At 39.2% G+C, this 19,369-nt stretch overlaps 2 protein-coding genes across 2 annotated transcripts; one reads left to right on the top strand and one right to left on the bottom strand.

The window, feature by feature from the left end:
• Positions 1–2,417: 2,417 nt before the first annotated feature.
• On the top strand, positions 2,418–4,247 carry LOC149816010 (Pentatricopeptide repeat (PPR) superfamily protein). Its single transcript, XM_089987078.1, has one exon. The coding sequence runs from the start codon at positions 2,466–2,468 to the stop codon at positions 3,996–3,998; it is 1,533 nt and encodes a 510-aa protein (XP_089843204.1). The 5' UTR covers positions 2,418–2,465; the 3' UTR covers positions 3,999–4,247.
• Positions 4,248–4,739: 492 nt separating this feature from the next.
• LOC149816011 (uncharacterized) lies at positions 4,740–18,311 on the bottom strand. Its single transcript, XM_089987080.1, has 5 exons — positions 18,175–18,311; positions 8,145–8,222; positions 6,269–6,344; positions 5,240–5,313; positions 4,740–5,158 (listed from the first exon to the last, which is right to left on the bottom strand). The coding sequence occupies exons 1-5, from the start codon at positions 18,274–18,276 to the stop codon at positions 5,087–5,089; spliced, it is 402 nt and encodes a 133-aa protein (XP_089843206.1). The 5' UTR covers positions 18,277–18,311; the 3' UTR covers positions 4,740–5,086.
• Positions 18,312–19,369: the final 1,058 nt, after the last annotated feature.

Below are 19,369 nucleotides of genomic sequence, written 5' to 3' on the forward strand. Positions count from 1 at the left end.
CCATCGCCTCTTGGCCTCGAGGTGAACTCATCTCCTCAGCTTCGGTAACTGCCTTGCCTTTGGTGTTGCGCAAGTTTTGATAAAGTGTCACAATGTCTTGCTCACAAATCGCAGCCTGTCGGCGTGTCTGTCGACACCGACTTCGGAGTCCCTTCCCCAGCACGAGAACAGGCTCTGATACCACTTGTCACGGGCCTATTTACTTCAATAGGCTAGTGCGGCATGACGGTCCTTTCTTACCGCCGCAAGCCTACTTGTCAATTCGTTTGCCAGTCGAGGAAGCTTGTAATCAGAGTGCAAGAGAGAATAGATGGAGAGGAATTGCAATCACAACGAGGGTGAACAAAAGAAATCTCAACGCATTTAATTCATTCATAATTTTGTCCAAGGGCTATTACAGTTCAAGCATATGGGCTGCCCCTTCGGGGTATTGATTCACCTGAACCGGGCAGCTTACATCAGACTCAACAAAAGCAAAACAAACTCTAAGTGCAACTTTACAATGTAAGTCGCAAGGAAACAGATGAAATCCTCATGATAAAGCATTACTTTTATATGAATAGATCCCAAAGGTGATGGAAGTCGTTGGTCTTTCCTTCACAATATGGTTCAGCTATCGTTACCTGATCTTTAAGGTGATTTCCCAATTCTCTTGGAATTGACATTGTTCGGTCTTCTTAAAGAATTGGTTGTTGAACTTTTTACTGCCTTTGGCAGAAAAACAGGAATGAATTGGCAGCAAAGTTTGATGAGCTGAAGAGAAAGATTTTGGGGTCATCTGATGACTAAGATGGCCAGTATTTCTTCCAGTTCTGTGCATTTGATGCCATCAAGAACTTTACAGAGGCTATCAATGTTTATTTGGGAAAGCAATAGTTGAAATTTAAAAGTTTTGTTTTTATCGGGTTCTTTAGTGTCTATTAGTTTCTTGATGTCTGTCTGATCAACTCCTTTTTTTGATATATTTTGAAGTATGTGAGGCTTGTTTCTTATCAATGAATTTCTGTCCAATGAACATTTTTCTTGTTATTTATTTTCGTCATGCCTATTTTTACTTTGGCCATTAAGGATATAAGAATCAGTCAGGTTAAGTAATCATAATATATTAAAAGAGGTTAATTTATTTAATTTACCTGGGTTAGAGCTTTCAATTTATACTTTCACCAGCCATGTTCTAAACTATTTCTACGTTTCATCTAGGTGGTTATGGACCTGTTTCCTTGATGTTAAACATGCTTGAGAACCGCAGGTGTTGTCGTTGTGAATTTTGAATGAAATCCATAGGGAACAAGAGTACGCCATCTCTCCTAAACCCTTTAAGATGATCATACCATTGATCCCACGCCAAGTTTGCTTCATAAAATATTTTGTCCTTTTGTTTTTGTATCTTGGAAATCATTGTTTATAGAGAATATAACAATCATGCCTTGTACACTTTGAATTTGACAGAGATAACTTTCCAAAATAAACATGCAAAGGTTGAATTGATCTTTGAATTTGGATTGCATTGGCCCTTGGGACACATCTCCATGTAATGCAACCATGCCTTTCGCTGCAGCATGTGCGGATATCAACAAAGACCATTGACATGGTCATGTTGAAGAATAACCATTTCAGAAAGGATAGCTGTCACTTGCTGGTGATCAAGCAACTGCATTTTTGCCATGAAGGCCGTGTTTGATAAGGCAGTCATCAAATGGCTGTATAAGTTGAATTAAAGTTGTCGTCCCTCATTTTTTTGGTCGGCCCTGCACCTTGCATTCTAGTCACCACCTAAGGAACATCTTTTCCATGAAAGGAACGCCATTGTTGATCCGCTGTTTTTTTAATCCAGCTTCTCTGACACTGACACACCTCCCTTGTAAAGCAAACCCAAAATCATCTCCCCATTTTTTTCCTCATCATTGCAAAACCATCCTTCAGGCTACTGGGCATCACATCATGAAAAGGTGCATTTGGCCTAACATTTTGAAATGTAAGGATGATTGTGAAAAATCAAATAAAGTAGAGGCGGTTCTTTGGTATTAAGGGACGGACGAATATGTAAAAAAGACTTGAATTTATAAAAATCTTCAACTGCAGGAAGCAATCTTCTTCTAGGAGCCTTAGCCTCAAGACGACTGCTTGAAGAGGATTACATCTGAAGAACTCGATTCAATACTACAAACTTCCAAACCGTCATAATGGATGACTTTCGATTGGAGGATATACGAAAGAAGTGAGTATTTCAATTAAGATTAAAAACAAAAGGGGGGTCAAGTTTTGAATCTTTTTCAAGTAGAATAAAAGAGTTGAAGAACCAGAATGTAGGTAGGTGCACCTCTTGCCCCGCGTATTGACTGGACTGGTTCCAAAGTCCAAACGAGCACTGCGACACCAACAGAATCCCGCCTCCCGTGTCGTGCTTTGCTTTTCTCATGGCTGGTGTGCGTGCAGAATGGGGCTACAGCACACGGTAGGTAAGGATGAAAACCCCCACGAGAATCCTCCGTGAACGTCCATGGATTTCTCCTCCTCTGAATACCATCGAGCCCACATCTAAGAAGAACCCGCTTGCCGTTGCAGACACCCAAAACGCGGCACAGGAAGCCAGAAGGGGATCCAAATTCCTCACCCACGAAGCCACCATCAAGTTCATCAGAAACGAAAGGGACCCACAAAGAGCTCTCAACGTCTTCAACAAGGCCAAATCCCAGAGAGGGTTCAGCCACAACCACGCCACCTACTTCACCATCCTCGACAAGCTAGCCAGGTCCAAGAAATTCAAAGCCGTCGACGGCATTATCAGGCAGATGTCCTTCGACTCCTGCAGGTTCCACGAGACCATCTTCCTCAACCTCATGACCCATTACTCCAAATCCTCCCTCCCCCACAAGATCTTCGATTCCTTCTATCTCATCCAACCCTTCGTCGGCCAGCGCCCCTCCCTCAAGGCCCTGAGCACGGCCCTCAACCTGTTGCTCGAGTCCCATCGTTTCGACCTCGCCCAACAGATCCTTTCCGACCTGCGCAACCTCAACCTGGCGCCCAACGCCTGCATCTTCAATGTCTTGATCAAGTACCACTGCAGGAACGGCGACCTCGATGCTGCCTTCGGAGTACTGGAACAGATGAGACGGAAGAAGTGCGCCCCCAACGTGATCACGTACTCCACAATGATGGCTGGTCTTTGCGATGCGGGTCGGCTCAAGGATGCGATCAAACTGTTTGAGGAAATGATCTCGTGCAAGATATTGCCCGATCAGTTGACGTACAACGTGTTGATCTCCGGGTTCTGCCGATCGGGGAACATCGACGGAGCGAAACGAATCGTGAGCTTTATGAGGAAGAACGGGTGCGAGCCGAATGTCTACAACTACTCGGCTTTGATGAATGGGCTATGCAAGGAGAGAAGGGTCGACGAGGCGAGATTGGTTTTTGAAGAAATGGTGAGGTCCGGTTGTGAGGTCGATACCGTGAGCTACACTACGTTGGTGAGCTGTTTATGCAGAATCGGGAGGATCGATGAGGCGATGGAGATGATGGAAGAGATGAAGGAGAGGAGGAACTGCAAAGTCGATACGGTTATGGTTAACGTGTTGATTGGAGGATTATGCAGAGAGAGGAGGTTCGAGGAGGCGATGAACGTGATAGACATGATGCCTCACCAAGGCGTGAGGTTGAACAAGGCAAGTTACAGGATCTTGATGAATTTCTTGTGCAGGGAAATGGAGATGGACAAGGGAATGGTTCTGTTGGGATTGATGCTCGAGAGAGGTTTCTTACCGCACTATGCAACTTCGAACGATCTCTTGATTGCTCTCTGTAATCTGGGCAGAGCTGTCGATGCGACAAATGCGCTGTGTTGTCTAGCAGAGAAGGGATTCATTCCTGAACCGGATTCTTGGGCTCGTTTGGTAGAGTTGGTTTGCAAGGAAAGAAAAACCATCAAGGACCTCCAACTGCTAGATGATTTGATTCTACGTGCCGATTCCTTACAAGGTTGGAATGGAGATTGAAGAGTTTTACTCGGTTGGTAAGAGATGTTGGAATGCTGACAATCGATATGCCGAATCTTGTAGCTACCCCATGCTGTATGTGGGTGGACCATGACTAGTTTCTGCTTTGGCGGCAACATAGGAACTAGGCTTGCCAATCCTTGAATGATGCGCTGCTAAGATTGAAACTAACCTTTTGTTTTCCAACTGTTTGTACTCGCCAATGCATTAAATTTCGTTGCTGAATGATGAAGCAATAATTTAAGAGAACCACAGGGGGAATGATCTCTGCCCACATAAATGGAGTTTTAACCGAAGGTGCAATGTGAAACACAAAGCTTGGTACTTGATTTTTTTTTTGTATGACAACTAAGCCAACTTTTTCTTCTCAAAAAACAGAACTTTTTTTAAAAGGCATGCAATCACGCATCAAAAGGATGCATGGTGAATCCTCATACCATTTATGAAGTTTTAGACATAAAGACCGAAGTGTTGCACAAGGCTGTAGTCTTATGCGTATAGAGTCCGACGCAACACTACCCAAAGGAATGCTTCCTTTATGAAATCTGGAAATAGAGCCACTGTCATTAAAAGTGAAAAGATGAGGGAGCATATGACTGCTGTCCCCATGGTCTAGTTGATCAATTTCTGTAGTCATCCCGTTTTCTTCCCAGTGTAACCCAAAAGGAAAAATCTTTGAAACTAGTATAATCCATTACCTTTTAACATTAACCTTACAACACCAGAGAGAGAGAGAGAGTAAAGTCCATTTTCTTAATAACATTGAAGCTATTGATAAAACATACAAAATCAGTAGTCCTGGGGATAAAAATCTAAGCCGGCCAAGGTCCAGCATGGACCCAAAAGAACCTATCAAGCATGGGAGACAGTGATTGGGTGATCATCTGATCAAACTATTTGTTCCGGCGACAGTATCTGACTGTGTTTCCCGATACATGATTGTAAGTGCATGTCCTACAAATTAAAGCTGCAAATCGGATCCTCTAAGTACACCTATACATACAGAAGCGCTGCTCTTTGGCTCCCTTGTATCCAAAAGAAAGGACACAGAAACCGAACTTGGCAGAGAGATATCCAGTATCCCACTATTAAACAGGATAACTTCTGATTCCCAAGCCATTGCACGTCAAGATTAGACCCTGTAATTGGTGTAGATATTCCTGCAACTTGATTGTCATAAATAGGATGTTAGAGAGCACTTGGGGTGCAAAAATGTAAACAGAGAGTAAGCATTGGCTCACAATGATTCTGTAGTCCTCAATTTGCAGGAAACCGACCCTATCATACTCGCTCCTTTTGACAGGATCACTTAAAACTGTGAACAATCAACATCCAGCAATCAGATATGGTTCTAGCAGCTTCAGTAAACTACAATAAATATGACATGTACAAGAAATATGCATATGCTATTGAGTGATTTCCTCAAATTAAAATGCGGGATACGTGAATTGCATTTAAAAGGCAAGGTGTTGGAATCTCTTGGACGTACAGGTTATAACAGAAGATATGTAGCTGAAAAACACATTGCGAGGCGTTTTGGATGGGGACAACTATTGTTGAATCGCAAAGCAGGTCCTTCAACACATCAAATGACATTCTGTATTGCAGTTGCTGCAATGGTTTCACCCATTTGATGAGTTGAAGAGAATGAAATGCCCTTGGAAATAATGCAAAAATTGCCTCCCTACAATTTTATCAATTTATGAAAAGGTTCACGTGCAGTCATGATAAAACATTTGCAAGGCAATTAGCTGATACAGCATCATCGTTTTGATCTACGTGGGGCATTTTTTTCAACTATCACTCTAACTAGGACTCAAGTGTGTACACATCAAAATCACCCCTAAGCATCATACAGTATCAGCAAGGTGTTTCCAATAAAAATCATTAGAAACAAAAAGAACTCTTAGGGCAAAAAATCAGAGACATCTACCTAAAATTTTACTCTAATTATAAAACAAAGAGAAAGGAATTCAATGAAACAAATATTCAAAATAACATTCAAAATTGGCTTGACATTCCTGACAGCAAATATCAGTGTTTCCAAATTAACAACAAAATTGGTGACCATGCCACAGGTAGTGCTAGGCGACAACAATGCTCTTGGAAGAAGCAATAGGGTAATGTAGTCATGCTCACCACCATGGGGTTTTTTTCCTCTTTTGGTGCACACAAAAATTCACTTACTATGCACCTTAGGATACTGAGCTAAAATAAAATTATACTTCTGGGAGAAAGCATAAAAGAAAAACAAAGGAAAGAAGTCTGACCCTTGTAAGCCTCATTTATTTCCTGGAATTTTGAAGTAGCAGTTTCTTCATCTTTACGTTTATCAGGGTGCCATTTCTACAATGAGCAAGCAGGTTGCATAAAAATGTCAATTTTCTATCTAAAGCAATGAAAGGCATAGATGATGTCTAAGTTGTCAAAACTTGAAAGTCAAAAGTGATAATGCATGAATTTTCTATGAGCAATAACCATAATCTGATTGCTGGACGTTGATTGTTCACAGTTTTAAGTGATCCTGTCAAAAGGAGCGAGTATGATAGGATTGGTTTTCTGCAAATTGAGGAGTACAGAATCATTGTGAACCAATGCTTACTCTCTGTTTGCATTTTTGCATCCCAAGTGCTCTCTAACATCCTATTTATGGCAATCAAATTGCAGGAATATCTGCACCAATTACTGTGAAAGTATCTTACTAGGATCAAGATTACAATATTCTTGGAAATAAATACGTGCACACACGCACAACAAGAACACTTGAGACACTTGTGCACAAAAGCACAATACAAAACTCACAAATGCACAAATGCATATGCAAGAATCATAAGCATTAAGAAATAAGCTTGGGCAATAGTCCCAAAGCCTTGAAGAATACAAGGAGTGCCCTTATTTATAGGGCTTAGTGGGCCTTGGAAGGGGCTCCACACATAGTCGTTGGAGGGGTCCAACGACTAGTGTGTTGGCCCCTCCCAAGGAAAGTACAATAATTTAAAAAAGAAAAAGAATTTAAGAAATAGAAAAATAAGAAAATACAAAAAAGGGTTACAAACATATTCATGAAAAAGAATGTGTAAAAAGACTAAACTACCCCTACAGCTAACAATATAATATATATATATATATATATATATATATAATAAGTACATACATATACATATATGTAATATATGTATATGTATTACCTTATATATATATAATATATATATATATATTAGCTTACATTTGATTTACATAATTTAACACCCCCCTTCAAGCTTAGGGCAAAATGACAGGGAGTTTGCCAAGGAGAAAGTTGAAGCGCGGAGCACACAAAGCTGTAGTGAAGAAGTCTGTCAACTGATATTCTGACGTGACATATGAAACGTCAATGACTCCTTTGAGATACGCCTCACGAACATAGTGACAGTCCATCTATATGTGTTTAGTCCGCTCATGAAAAGTGTGATTTTTCGTAATATAAATTGCACTTTTGTTGTCACAGCACAGCTTGTATGTTACTTGAAATTCTTTTCGAATCACAAAGAAACTCTTGGGGATGCAAAAATAATACTTAAATCCTCTTTTTCATGTTTTCACTTTTTTGTCTTTTTTACGATCTTTTTCTAGCTTGCATATCCTTCAAAGAATCCAGGCAAAATAATAATAGCAACAACTTCTCCCGAGTGTCCTGAGCTATGTAATACTGACTCTTCTAACAGGGCATTGCACCCGCGTCGCACCCGCATCCATGTGGGTGCGACACTTGTGCACGGCTTCCTTTGTGTCAGGTAAAGTCAACCACTTTGAGGTATATTTCTGTCCAAAAGTAGATTCAGTTAACCCTAACCAAGTCCAATTTTATCTATATTATATATATAAATACATAAATGCACACTCATGCATGTAGTGTTAACTTAAAACTGTTAAAAATTGTATATATATATATATATATATATACCCTCCCCACACCCCCGCACCCCAAGTATTTTTTAAAGTGCCGCATCACCGCACCTAATGTGACATAGGTCCTGAGATAAGAAACTCTTGAAGGAAAAACAAGGAACCTGCACTCAATCAGTTCAGGGCATAAAGCAGTAGAATGAAGAAAAATAAAAGAAAACAAGGACAAAGATGAAATTCCTTGGAAGAGAAAATACATACCAATGCAAGTCGAATATAGTTGGATCGAATGGCATCCTCTGTAGCATCAGGATCAACTTCCAATATTCCATAATAATCCTACACATAAACAGGCAACAAAAAATATAAAAGTTTATAATAGAAAATTAAAAGAGCACACATATACTAAAAAAATATATTTGAATATAACTCAAATATTGGTCATCCAACGAAGCAAGACTACAGTTGGTAATCAGATTCAACAAGGATAACTTAGGGGTAATCTTACAAAACAATCTACAATTCGTATGATAAAGAAAAACATATATCCTCATTTTGTAGACTACCCAATGCAAACATTAAGACAAGAAAATGATAATTATTCCTAAGCCCATGAATTCAAAGATCACAGCAGCTGAATTTTTTTCCATAAGTTTGTTAGTCCCAAGGTTGCAGCAGAAGCGAGAAGTGATGCATTTTAAAATGTATTGGAAGCGGGAAGCGAGGAATAAAAAAAGAAATATAAGAATTGAATGAGAATCAAAATGAAACACAAATAAAAACTAAAATAAAAGTGACAAATATTAAATTTCATGTTTATTTAGTTTAGAATTAAATTTTTAACAAAATCTAAAAATGATGACTAGCAATTTAGAGAAAGCACATGGAAGTGAGTGAGAAGAGTGAGAGAAAACACATAAAAAACAAGAAAAGTTGAGTAAGAGAACATATAAGAAGAATAGATGAATAGTGTAGAAAGCATAGGAGAAGCGTGGGGGAATCGAGGTTCTCATCAAGTTTCAGAAGCAAGGAATATCGTGATTCCGAAGCGAGCTTCCCACCTATCTAAGAAGCAGTGTTGTGAAAAGCGTTGAGGCATAGCGAGGCGCTCTACCAAAATCTAAGGCGAGGCGTAAGCCTCGAGGCGTAAAGCGTAAGCCTCAAAAAAAATTGAAAACTTAAAAAAAAACTATAAAAAATATCTAAAATTATAAATAAATAAATAAATAATGCTTTATTGATGAAGCAACTGTTATTCCACCATACGTTCACAAGGAGAGAAGCTGAGAGGAGAGAGAGTCGGTTGTGGCTGCACAAAACCCAAATTAGGGTCTACGATGTTGCCTTTCATTAATTATATAGAGATACAGCAATTAGGGTACAAAAATACTCATTACATAATGTGTGAAAATTACAACACATGCCATTAATGAGCATGTGTTTAAATAAAAACGAATTGGGTCTGGATCATGAGATTCAGACCCAGTCGTGACATCTTTTTACCCTCCCTCAAGTTGCACATGGTTTTGAACCATGAACAACTTGCCTTTTAATATCCAAAATTTGTCCTTGATAAGTCCTTTTGTAAACAAGTCAGCAACTTGATCATCAGTCTGAACGTATTCTGGTTCAATTTCCTTCTCTTTGACCTTTTGTCTTACAAAATGTTGATTAATTTCAATATGCTTGACACGACTGTGGTAGATAGGATTGAATGACATGTTGATAGCACTTTGATTGTCACACAAGAGAACGCTTTTAGAAATCGATTCTCCTACTTCTGCCAACAGGTGTTTGATCCATGTTACTTCGGCTGTAGCGGTTGTCATTGATCTATATTCAGCTTCTGTGCTTGACCTGGCTATGTGCTTTTGTTTTCTACTGCTCCAAGAGACAAGATTTAGGCCAATGAAAACACAGTATCCTGAAACTGGTCTACGCTCATCTGGATCTCCTGCCCATTCTGCATCCGTGTAAGTGAGAAGTTCATGCAGACGATGGTCATGCATACTCTTTCTGTACAGAAAACCATCTCCAATAGTTCCCTTCAAATATCGAAGAATGCGTTTAATAACTTTCATATGTCCAATATGCGGTTCATGCATGAACTGAGATACCTGATTGACAGAGTAGACAATGGCAGGCCGAGTGAAGGTAAGATACTAAAGCATTCCTACTACCCTGCGATATCCTGTAGTGTCCTTATACAAATCTCCATCTTGGGAACTGAATTTCTAATGCAATACACTGGGTGTGCTTAGAGGCTTGCAATCTACCATACCTGCCTTGTTAAGAACATCAACAATATACTTATATTGAGTAAGTGTCATGCATTCAGGAGTCTTGTCAGCTTCTACTCCAAGAAAGTATCGCAGTTTACCAAGATCCTTCATCTTGAATGTATGGTTCAAAGTTTCTTTGACCTGTTCAATATGTTCATTAGAGTTGCCTGTAATGATACATCTACCAATAACACGGTAACTATATCTTCACATTTGAATATGAAAAGAGAATGGTCAAGAAGAGACCGACAAAAGCCATATTTTTCAATTTCAAGAAAGAAACTGTCAAACCAAGATCGAGATGCCTGCTTCAGACCATATATAGCTCTCTTTAACCTGCACACGTATTCTTTAGAGTTCCCTTCGGCATACCCAGTGGGTTGCTCCATGTATACTTCCTCCTTCAGAGTTCCACGTAGAAATGCATTTTTCACGTCCAATTGACTGAGAGTCCACCGGTACTCAACAGTCAATGATAATATGATTCAGATAGTGCCCATTTTCACGACCGGACTGAAGGTCTCATCATAGTCTTGTCTTGGCTCCTGTGTAAAGCCTTTGGCAACCAGTCTAGCCTTATATCGCTCGATAGTACCATTCGGCTTATACTTTATCTTATACACCAATTTTGACCCAACCACATTTCGATTGTGTGGTCTAGGAACAATATCCCAAGTGCCACATTCATGAAGAGCCTTCATTTCTTCGTTCATAGCTTCAATTCATCTCCTAGAATTTATTGCTTGATAGAATGTTGTGGGTTGATCTTCCTTACCCAAAGAGGTTAAGAAGAGTTGAAAATCCATCGTGAAGTTCTCATAACTAACCCACCTATCAATAGGATGTCGAGGTCGGGTAGACCTCCTGTGAGTAGGTGATTGAATGAAAATAGAAGGAGAATTCTGATTAGAGCTAGGGAGTATCTCCTTCTCACGTCGAGAGTAAACAATGCCTTTATACCTGTCGAGGGCCAATAGTGGTTCAGAAATCTTACTCTCCTGAATCCTTTGTGTAGCAGTAGACACGTTTTTCTCATCACTTTGATTACATTCTGAAGAACAAACATCATCAATACTAGAAAAGAGATCTGATTTCAACCAAGGGTGGTAAACTTCAATCTCATAAGGAGTGTTAGCATTATGATCAAAATTTGATTCATAAAACACAACATTTCTGGATATTTTGATGTGCTTGCTCATGGGATCATAGCATTTGTATCCTTTGTAATCATCAGCGTACCCCACAAATCTGTACTTTAAGGCTTTATCCTGAAACTTGTGCCGCATTGAACTGTCGACATGAACATAACATACACACCCGAATACACGCAAATCATGATAATTTGGATGGACACCATGCAAAGAGTAATGAGGTGATTTGTTTTCCAAGATGTTCATGGGCAATCGATTTATGACATAAATTGTTGTATGAAAAGCCTTTACCCAAAAGGTAACTGGAAGATTACTATTATACATCATGCTCATTGCACTCTTGACAATATGGCGATGCTTCCATTCAGCAATCCCATTCTGTTGAGGTGTATGAGGGCAAGATACATGCCTACTTATTCCATTTGTCTGGAGGAAATTAATAAATTCATTTGAAGAGAATTCACCCCTCCATCACATTGGAAACAAATAATATTCTCAGAGAATTGATTTTGAACAAAGGAATGAAAATTCCGAAATAACTTTAAAGTTTCAGATTTACTTTTCATAAAGAAGATCCATGTATATCGAGAATAGTTGTCAACAAAAATGAGATAATATCTAGTGCTAGACATTGAAGGAACTGGAGTCGAACCCCAAACATTAGAACATATAATTTTAAATGGTCTTGAAGCTCTTTTATTAATGGAATGAAATGGAAGACCATGACTCTTACACTGAAGGCAACTAGAACATTTTTTATTATCGACACTCAAAGTCAGACTTGACTTGGGAATAAGACTACTTGAAACAAGCTTATCAATAAAATGACTACTACAATGACCCAGACGACCATACCAAAGATTTGGCTTTATACATTCAGAAAGATTAAAAACACTCTCAGGAGGGACTGAAGGTGATGATGTGAGCTTCAAGATGGAATCAACAGGTTAAACACGAGAGGAAGGATTCTCTTGGAACACGTACATATTCTCTTGTCGTTTTCCTTCAGCGAACGTTTCCCTCGTGTGAAGGTCCTTGACATGAACAGAAAAATGAGTAAACTCAACTGAAGCATTAATGTCATCTACAAGCTTAGAGACAGAAACAATATTTTTCTTGATATTAGGAGCATGAATGACATTTGAAAGAGCAAAAGAAGAGTTGGACATAGGAATTACAGAATTTTCAATGTGCGAAATATGGTGGTGAGACCCATCTCCAGTGACTATACTATTTCTACCAACATAAGGAACAAGATTGAGGAGCTTACCAGCATCACCAGTGACATGAGTGGTTGCACCAGAATCAACATACAAAGTGCCTTGGTCATTTTATTTGATATTTAATTCAGCCAAGGCGGATAAATAACAACTCCTTGACTTCTCCACTATTCTTCAGTGTATCTGTGCCCTTTCTTGTCTCCAATTGCTTTCCTCTATTTTGCGGGTTAAACCAGCAATTTGCCTTGATGTGCCCCCTTTTGTTGCAGAAAAATCAGGTAGGTATTGTCCTTTGCCTTTGCAGATTAGGAGGCATACTCGGAGTAGATAATATTCCATGAGCTCCTTGTTCATTCCTCTCTTGACCTCCTCTTTCATGTGGTTCATATCTGCCACGTCCTCGTCCATAGGTAACTCATGTGGCAAGAACATCGTGTGCTCCAATAGAGGCGTGAATACCTTCAGAGAATCCCTTCAAAGTCATCTCATATTGTAAGAGCTTAGCACGAAGATCTTCAAATGTAGGTAAGTCTGGCAAACACAATAAGAAAGTAACCATCATATGATAATCGTGTCCCAACCCGCTCAAAGTTTGATGCACCATATCTTTGTCACTGACCGTGCAACCCACGATGGCCAACTGATCCGTGATAGTCTTCATTTTGTTTAAGTACTCCATGAGAGTCATGGAGTCCTTTCTCAGCATTTGAAACTTTCTTTAAAAATAAAACTCTAGCTTGAGAAACTTGAGAATACAACTGAACAAGACAATGCCATAGCTGCATAGTTGAGCAGTCATCTGGGATTGCCACAAGCTGCATAGTTGAGCAGTCATCTGGGATTGCCACAAGCACCTCCTGAGACAGAGTGGAAGTGATGTAGGCAACCAACGCCTGGTCTCGCTTCATCTAGGATATGTACTCTGAATTTATAACAAAGGTAATTGAAGTGTCACCCTCCCCATTCTTTCCCTCTTGTGATATGAACTCTGGAGGAACAGGAACAGAGTCATCCAGATGCCCAGAAAGATCCTGACTTCTTATGAATGGGATGATTTGTCTCTTCCAGGTAAGAAAGTTAGAATTGTTTAGTTTCTCAGACACAAGTTGACTGAGAAAGTTAGAAGAAAGGCCAGATTGAGAAGAAGAAAATGACTCTATAGTCGATAGAAAACGAAAAACCAAGAAGATTAAGGGGTCGAAAAGAAAATTCACTTGAGAGCAAAGAAAATAAAGATTTAGAACAGATATTCGAATTTCAGAGCTCAGCCTTTTTTTTTAACAGACCCGAGGCAGAAAATAGATTGTGCAACAAGGAAAGCACTGTTCTGGAGGAAAAACATGATCCAATTAGTTAGAAGCACGTTACTATGAGAATAACTTGTATTCTTTTTTAAATGAGAAAATCCAAAACAGATAGGAAAAGAATTCAAAGGGATGTCAATCAATCAAGGAAAGAACCAATATTGTATCCAGATCAGAATATGTTCTAATGTCAAACAGAAGAAACAAGTTTGACGTGATTTCAACCTTTAAAATCACGCAAATATGAGATCCAATATTGCGTGATCGTGAAAGGTTAATTTTTGGGAGAATATGTGTGCAGCAATAAACAATTTTTTATAAGAAAGAACGATGATCTTTAAGCAATATGAAAGAAAGAACGATAAGGAAAGAAATACACGTCAAACAAATTTTTGAAAGAACGATGAAGGAAGAAACAGCCAAGAGAATAGGAGAAAGGGTGATTAATGGGAAAAAACAAAAATTTTTTTGGATTGTAAAAGGAGAAGAAATGAGATGAACAGATAGGAAAGTACCTTAGAAGAGAAGAAGAAGCCTTGGTTGGAAGCTCATAAGGTGACTGTGATCTTCAAAGGTGGATCTAGAGCTCTGATACCATGTTAGAGAATGGTATTCCACCATACGTTCACAGGGAGAGAAGCTAAGAGGAGAGAGAGTCAGTTGTGGCTGCACAAAACCCAAATTAGGGTCTACGATGTTGCCTTTCATTAACTATATAGAGATACAACAATTAGGGTACAAGAATACCCATTACATAATGTGTGAAAATTACAACACATGCCATTAATGAGCATGTGTTTAAATAAAAACGAATTGGGTCAGTCGTGACATCTTTTTAGCAACAACCAACAAGAAATAAAAAATCTCAAATAAATATTGACAAAATATGAGATTAACATGTAAAAGTAACATTAATGCAACAAGTTGATCTACGTAAGCATCTAAGAAATAAAATATAAGCATTCATTCAATAAAAAATTAACAACAAAATACATATTAGCATTAACATCATGTCATAATTAGAAAATGCATATTAGCATTAACAACCAAATGTTAATATATTTGTCCAAAACTCTTCAAAATGAGAGTAAAGCACAGATATACGCTAACATATAAGAATATTCAACAAAAAAACTTAATATCAAACAATTAAAAAATTGGGTAACTTTATTATTCAAATGTAGTGTGTTAACTTTTTGCCACTAGCATTCACTAAAAGTAGCTTGTCAACATAAGGGCCAGAATTCATCTATTAATATGAAATAATAGATAAAGGTTGGCTACAAAGAGCTTCTTGTTCACTTTTTTCTAATGAAATCTCGTTGAATCTATAAATTGTCACATAGGTACAGCTATGGGTATGGATGCAGGTGTGGGCACATAGGGTACAACATCAGACTTTACAAAAGTATGGGGTATAGGGGTACTACACAGCTATGTGTGTGTATGTGCGCATGTGTGTATTTTTTTTGTTTGAGAAAAAATAGGTCTACATGCATGTGTGTTTGTGTGTATCAAGCACCATACAATAATGAATAAAAACAACCCTTTATGCACCTTAAAATGGATCAAAATAGGTAATGGATTGGGTTTGATTGGTCAAATTCAAAACTGGTCTTACCCATGCCCATTGAAGTACCAGTACCAGGTATACCTGTGTTGACACAGGTTGGCATTTTCATGAAGTAGCCATATTACATAGCTCATGACAAGCCAAACCAAGTTGAGTCAAAAAATTACCATTCTTCTTCTTCTTTTTAGGCTGACAGAGGAGAGAGGTGGAAGAGACCTAGACGAGCAAATGCGCGAGAGACGAGAAACTGAGTGAGTGAGAGATGGGTAGAGATGTGGGAAACGAGCGAGAAGTTGGAGAGAGTGAGTGAGAGACCAAGACGAGCGAGAGGTGGGAGAAAATGAGTGAGAGACGAGGCTGACAAAATGAGGGCCCCCAACACTAATTAGGGTCGGGGGCCCTAATATTTAACCTTAATTTTTGGTCAAATGGGGGCTTTGACCCCCATTTGACTAAAAATTTGAGGCGTGTACGCCTCGCCTCAAGGCGTACGCCTCAAAGCGTACGAGGCGTACGCCTCAAAGCGTACGAGGCGTACGCCTCAGGGCATTTGTGCTTTTATGTTGCGCCTCAAGGCACAAAGGCCCTCACCTTGAGGTGAGGTGCGCTTTTTGCGCCTTGAGGCGCATTTTTAATAACACTGCTAAGAAGCTTCCGGTTCCTTAGATATGCATATGCCTCTACAGTCTACAATCTACATAAAGCATACAGTTCTCCACCCTAATCAATGTGTTTATCTACTTTTCCCCCAATGAAAACTTTTAATGATAACCACTTTCACAAGGATGCTCAATTGTTTCAGCCAAACATTTTGTTTTGTCACTTTTTTGTGCTAGATTCATATTTCCTCCTCAGTACAAACTTCAAACACTAATGGTTTCCTTAGTTAGTTGATTACTTATTGCAATATTTTTATAGATTGCCCTTATGGACGGAACCATAGTCACCACCACTTTTAACATATGCACTGACTCGGCAATCAGCAATTTGGTGAAACTGTTAAATTTATTATGTACAATTTTTTGTTCTTTTCATTGAATTTATGGAATGATTTTACACAAATAATAATGGCTAAACACGTTCCATTCCGCATATATCATACTAAATAACAATTGGCAATTAACAAGAATACTGAATCAATGATGTGCAGCTGTTATTTTTGTTTTTAAGTTTGGTTTTGAATTTAATTTTGTTCTTTATTTTTTAGTTTTTTTGTCCAGTAATTTATTTGTATGCTTACCCAGTACTGCTGCTTATGCTTCTGTAATTTAAATCCTACCTCCTTGCCTCCAATTTTGATTTTAAATTAGCAATAAGAAATGGATGAACAGTAATACTGGTGTCAGCATTCACCTTCCCCACTGCTTCCACTGATCGTCTAGATTTTAAGAGTTGGATTGTTCTACCTATTTTGAGGCACTGAAAACAATGTTGTGCCTCGAAGCCAAGACATTGAACCAACTTGAATTCTATTATGTTATGCCTTAATGCCAAGACTTTGAATCAAACTTGAATGCTATTATGTTATGCATCAAAGCCAAGACTTGAAATCAAATTTGAGTGCTCATTGTTTGGTACTTCCAGGAGTTCATCAAGTTTGCCTGACTTGTTTGATGGTCCTCAAAGTAAGCTTTCAATTTCCGCAAATAGCCATACTTACTGTAAACATGTCTGTTATGCTTTGTTTCATTTCAATGCTTTGGACCAATTCCACAGACATACAACAGAGGACATTTGAGTTAGCGTCATCTGAATAAGACCTGGCTCACAGTTTCACTTTGCATATAGCCAATGCAGAAAAAAAAAATAATTGGTTTACTTGCTTCTGAATTATATTTAACCTATTTCTTATCCAAGGTTCGTGTTCTCATGCAGATTAGGAATTAGGATATGTCGTGTGTGTCTTCACCCTGCCATGGTCCCTTATAGTGTTGCCCACAGCATTCTTGTTTTTAAGCCTATAAGAGAAAGGTACTGTTGAATGAAAGAATCGTTGTATTATTGAGACTGCGAACCCCCATGTTATATTTTTTATACTTTCTTGGTGAACCTTAGGCCAAGATTTCCCTGGTTATTGTGTTAATAATCAATTGAAATCCTTCTGTAGCATTTTCTGGCATCGCCAGCCAAAAACTCTGGTGTATGTTTTTTTTTTTCCTAGGATGTGCTTATGTTGTTACCTTAACATGAACGCGATGAATTCTCACTACAAACTGATAGAGCTGTTTTCTTGCCAGCAGCTAACGTATTATCCTTTCTTGCCCAAACGTGGTGGCCTTGGCAGAAGCTCAGTAACTCAAATGAGAGGAGTCGTCCATTTTAAGAACTTGAAACCAACGTCCACGAATCAGATAATACTCAAAATAGCATTTCTAAGGTATGAATATGAACAGGTAAAGAAGGGGAAGACATGTAATCAAAAGGCGAACAATTAAACGAGCAATTTAGGACGGTAACAGAAAAAACAAACATCACATTTTTTGTTTCATCCATGTGTATAGTTTACGAGTTGAAAACATCAGAGACGATAAGAAAGAAAAACATTCAGAGCCCATCAATACCGTCTAAAGGTGTACGGCTCCATAGCCGTGTCTCTTGAAGAATACAATTTGCATAATAGCATCAAGGCGACAGAAGACAGCGAAGATTATAAGAACCGAAAAAGAGGAGAGGTTTTCGTATTGTATTCCTCTGCTAATAGCGCAAAGCCTTTGTACTCGAGAAAACCAGTAGAGAGGTAGTGGTTCAGAGTTATCTTTACCTTTGGTTTCGAAAAGAGTGAGGAGAAATCGTAGCCCCACGAATTTTCTCCCTGCGTTTCTTCTTCTTCTTCTTCTTCTTCTTCTTCTTCACCGACCACCATCCTCTCTGTCTCTCTCTGGATGGGTAGGTACCGTATGTCTGGAGTGTTCGTGTTCGTGTTCGTGTGCGCGTTGCGCGCCAGAATTTCAGATCATTGCAACTTCCATAAGGCTCGATAGATACGAAACGGTGTGTGGTCCGGGTCGAATCATTCCCCAGCGGACGGGCGGGCAGGACTCAGGACTCACGGGGGTTGGGCCGTTGGCCTGGTACGGAATCAACTGGGCTTGGGAATGATTCGACCCGGACGACTTGACCGAGTACATTGGGCCAGTTGTAGCAATCTAGACCCAGTCAGTCAAGTTAGTCGAGCTCACCAGGCCCACCTGTCAAGGTCCTCGCTTTGTGTGGATAAGTAACCCACCCTCTCAAGGCTCGAGCTAGTTTGTAATATGGAAACCATTTTGCTGCTGGTTGAAGGCAGATGAGGTCTTGTTGTATATGACCGATCATCGGTTATATTCAACCCCCACTGCACATTTCACTTGTGAATAGAAAACTGCGAGTGGTAACGGATGAATCAGTTGTGTACCGTATGACCCGATCTCCTTTCTTGGGGGTTATAGTTCAGATTCATCCAGCTTATTGTCCTGCTAAATTCTTTATAAATGCAAGGAACCATTACTCTTTTGTGGGTTCTAGCCTCTAAGAATGCGGGAAAGGGTGAGTTACATATGTGATTCTATTGACGCAGCCGGCTAGTTGGTTCGAAAAGGATTTCATAGTTTGTAATCTAGACCAGGATTCGTGGCTTTCATAGACTGGGTTCAATTAGATCCAAAACATTTTCTCCAGTTTGAAGTCAAAATAGGATCTATTTCAGTGTTTAGATCGAATTTTGGATTTTATCATCAGACGGTTCTGCAGGAGCTGGATTCGGTTTCCTATCAGTACTTTGTAATATATTTAAATTTGGATATGGATCAGAGATAGGTGTTCAGATTCATCTGATGCGAAAACCTTGTTCTCAACTATTTGTTGTTACTGTTAGGACCGATATTGATAATGCCATGCCCAATTCAGATCACGACCCGCTGTGCTGAACTTAAGTGGAATTCAATTGGACTCTGGTGCAACCGTATTCAAGCACGAAT

The sequence above is a fragment of the Nuphar pumila genome, chromosome 14 (assembly GCF_984573655.1).
Source record: "Nuphar pumila chromosome 14, dmNupPumi1.hap1.1, whole genome shotgun sequence".
Lineage (NCBI taxonomy): Eukaryota > Viridiplantae > Streptophyta > Magnoliopsida > Nymphaeales > Nymphaeaceae > Nuphar > Nuphar pumila.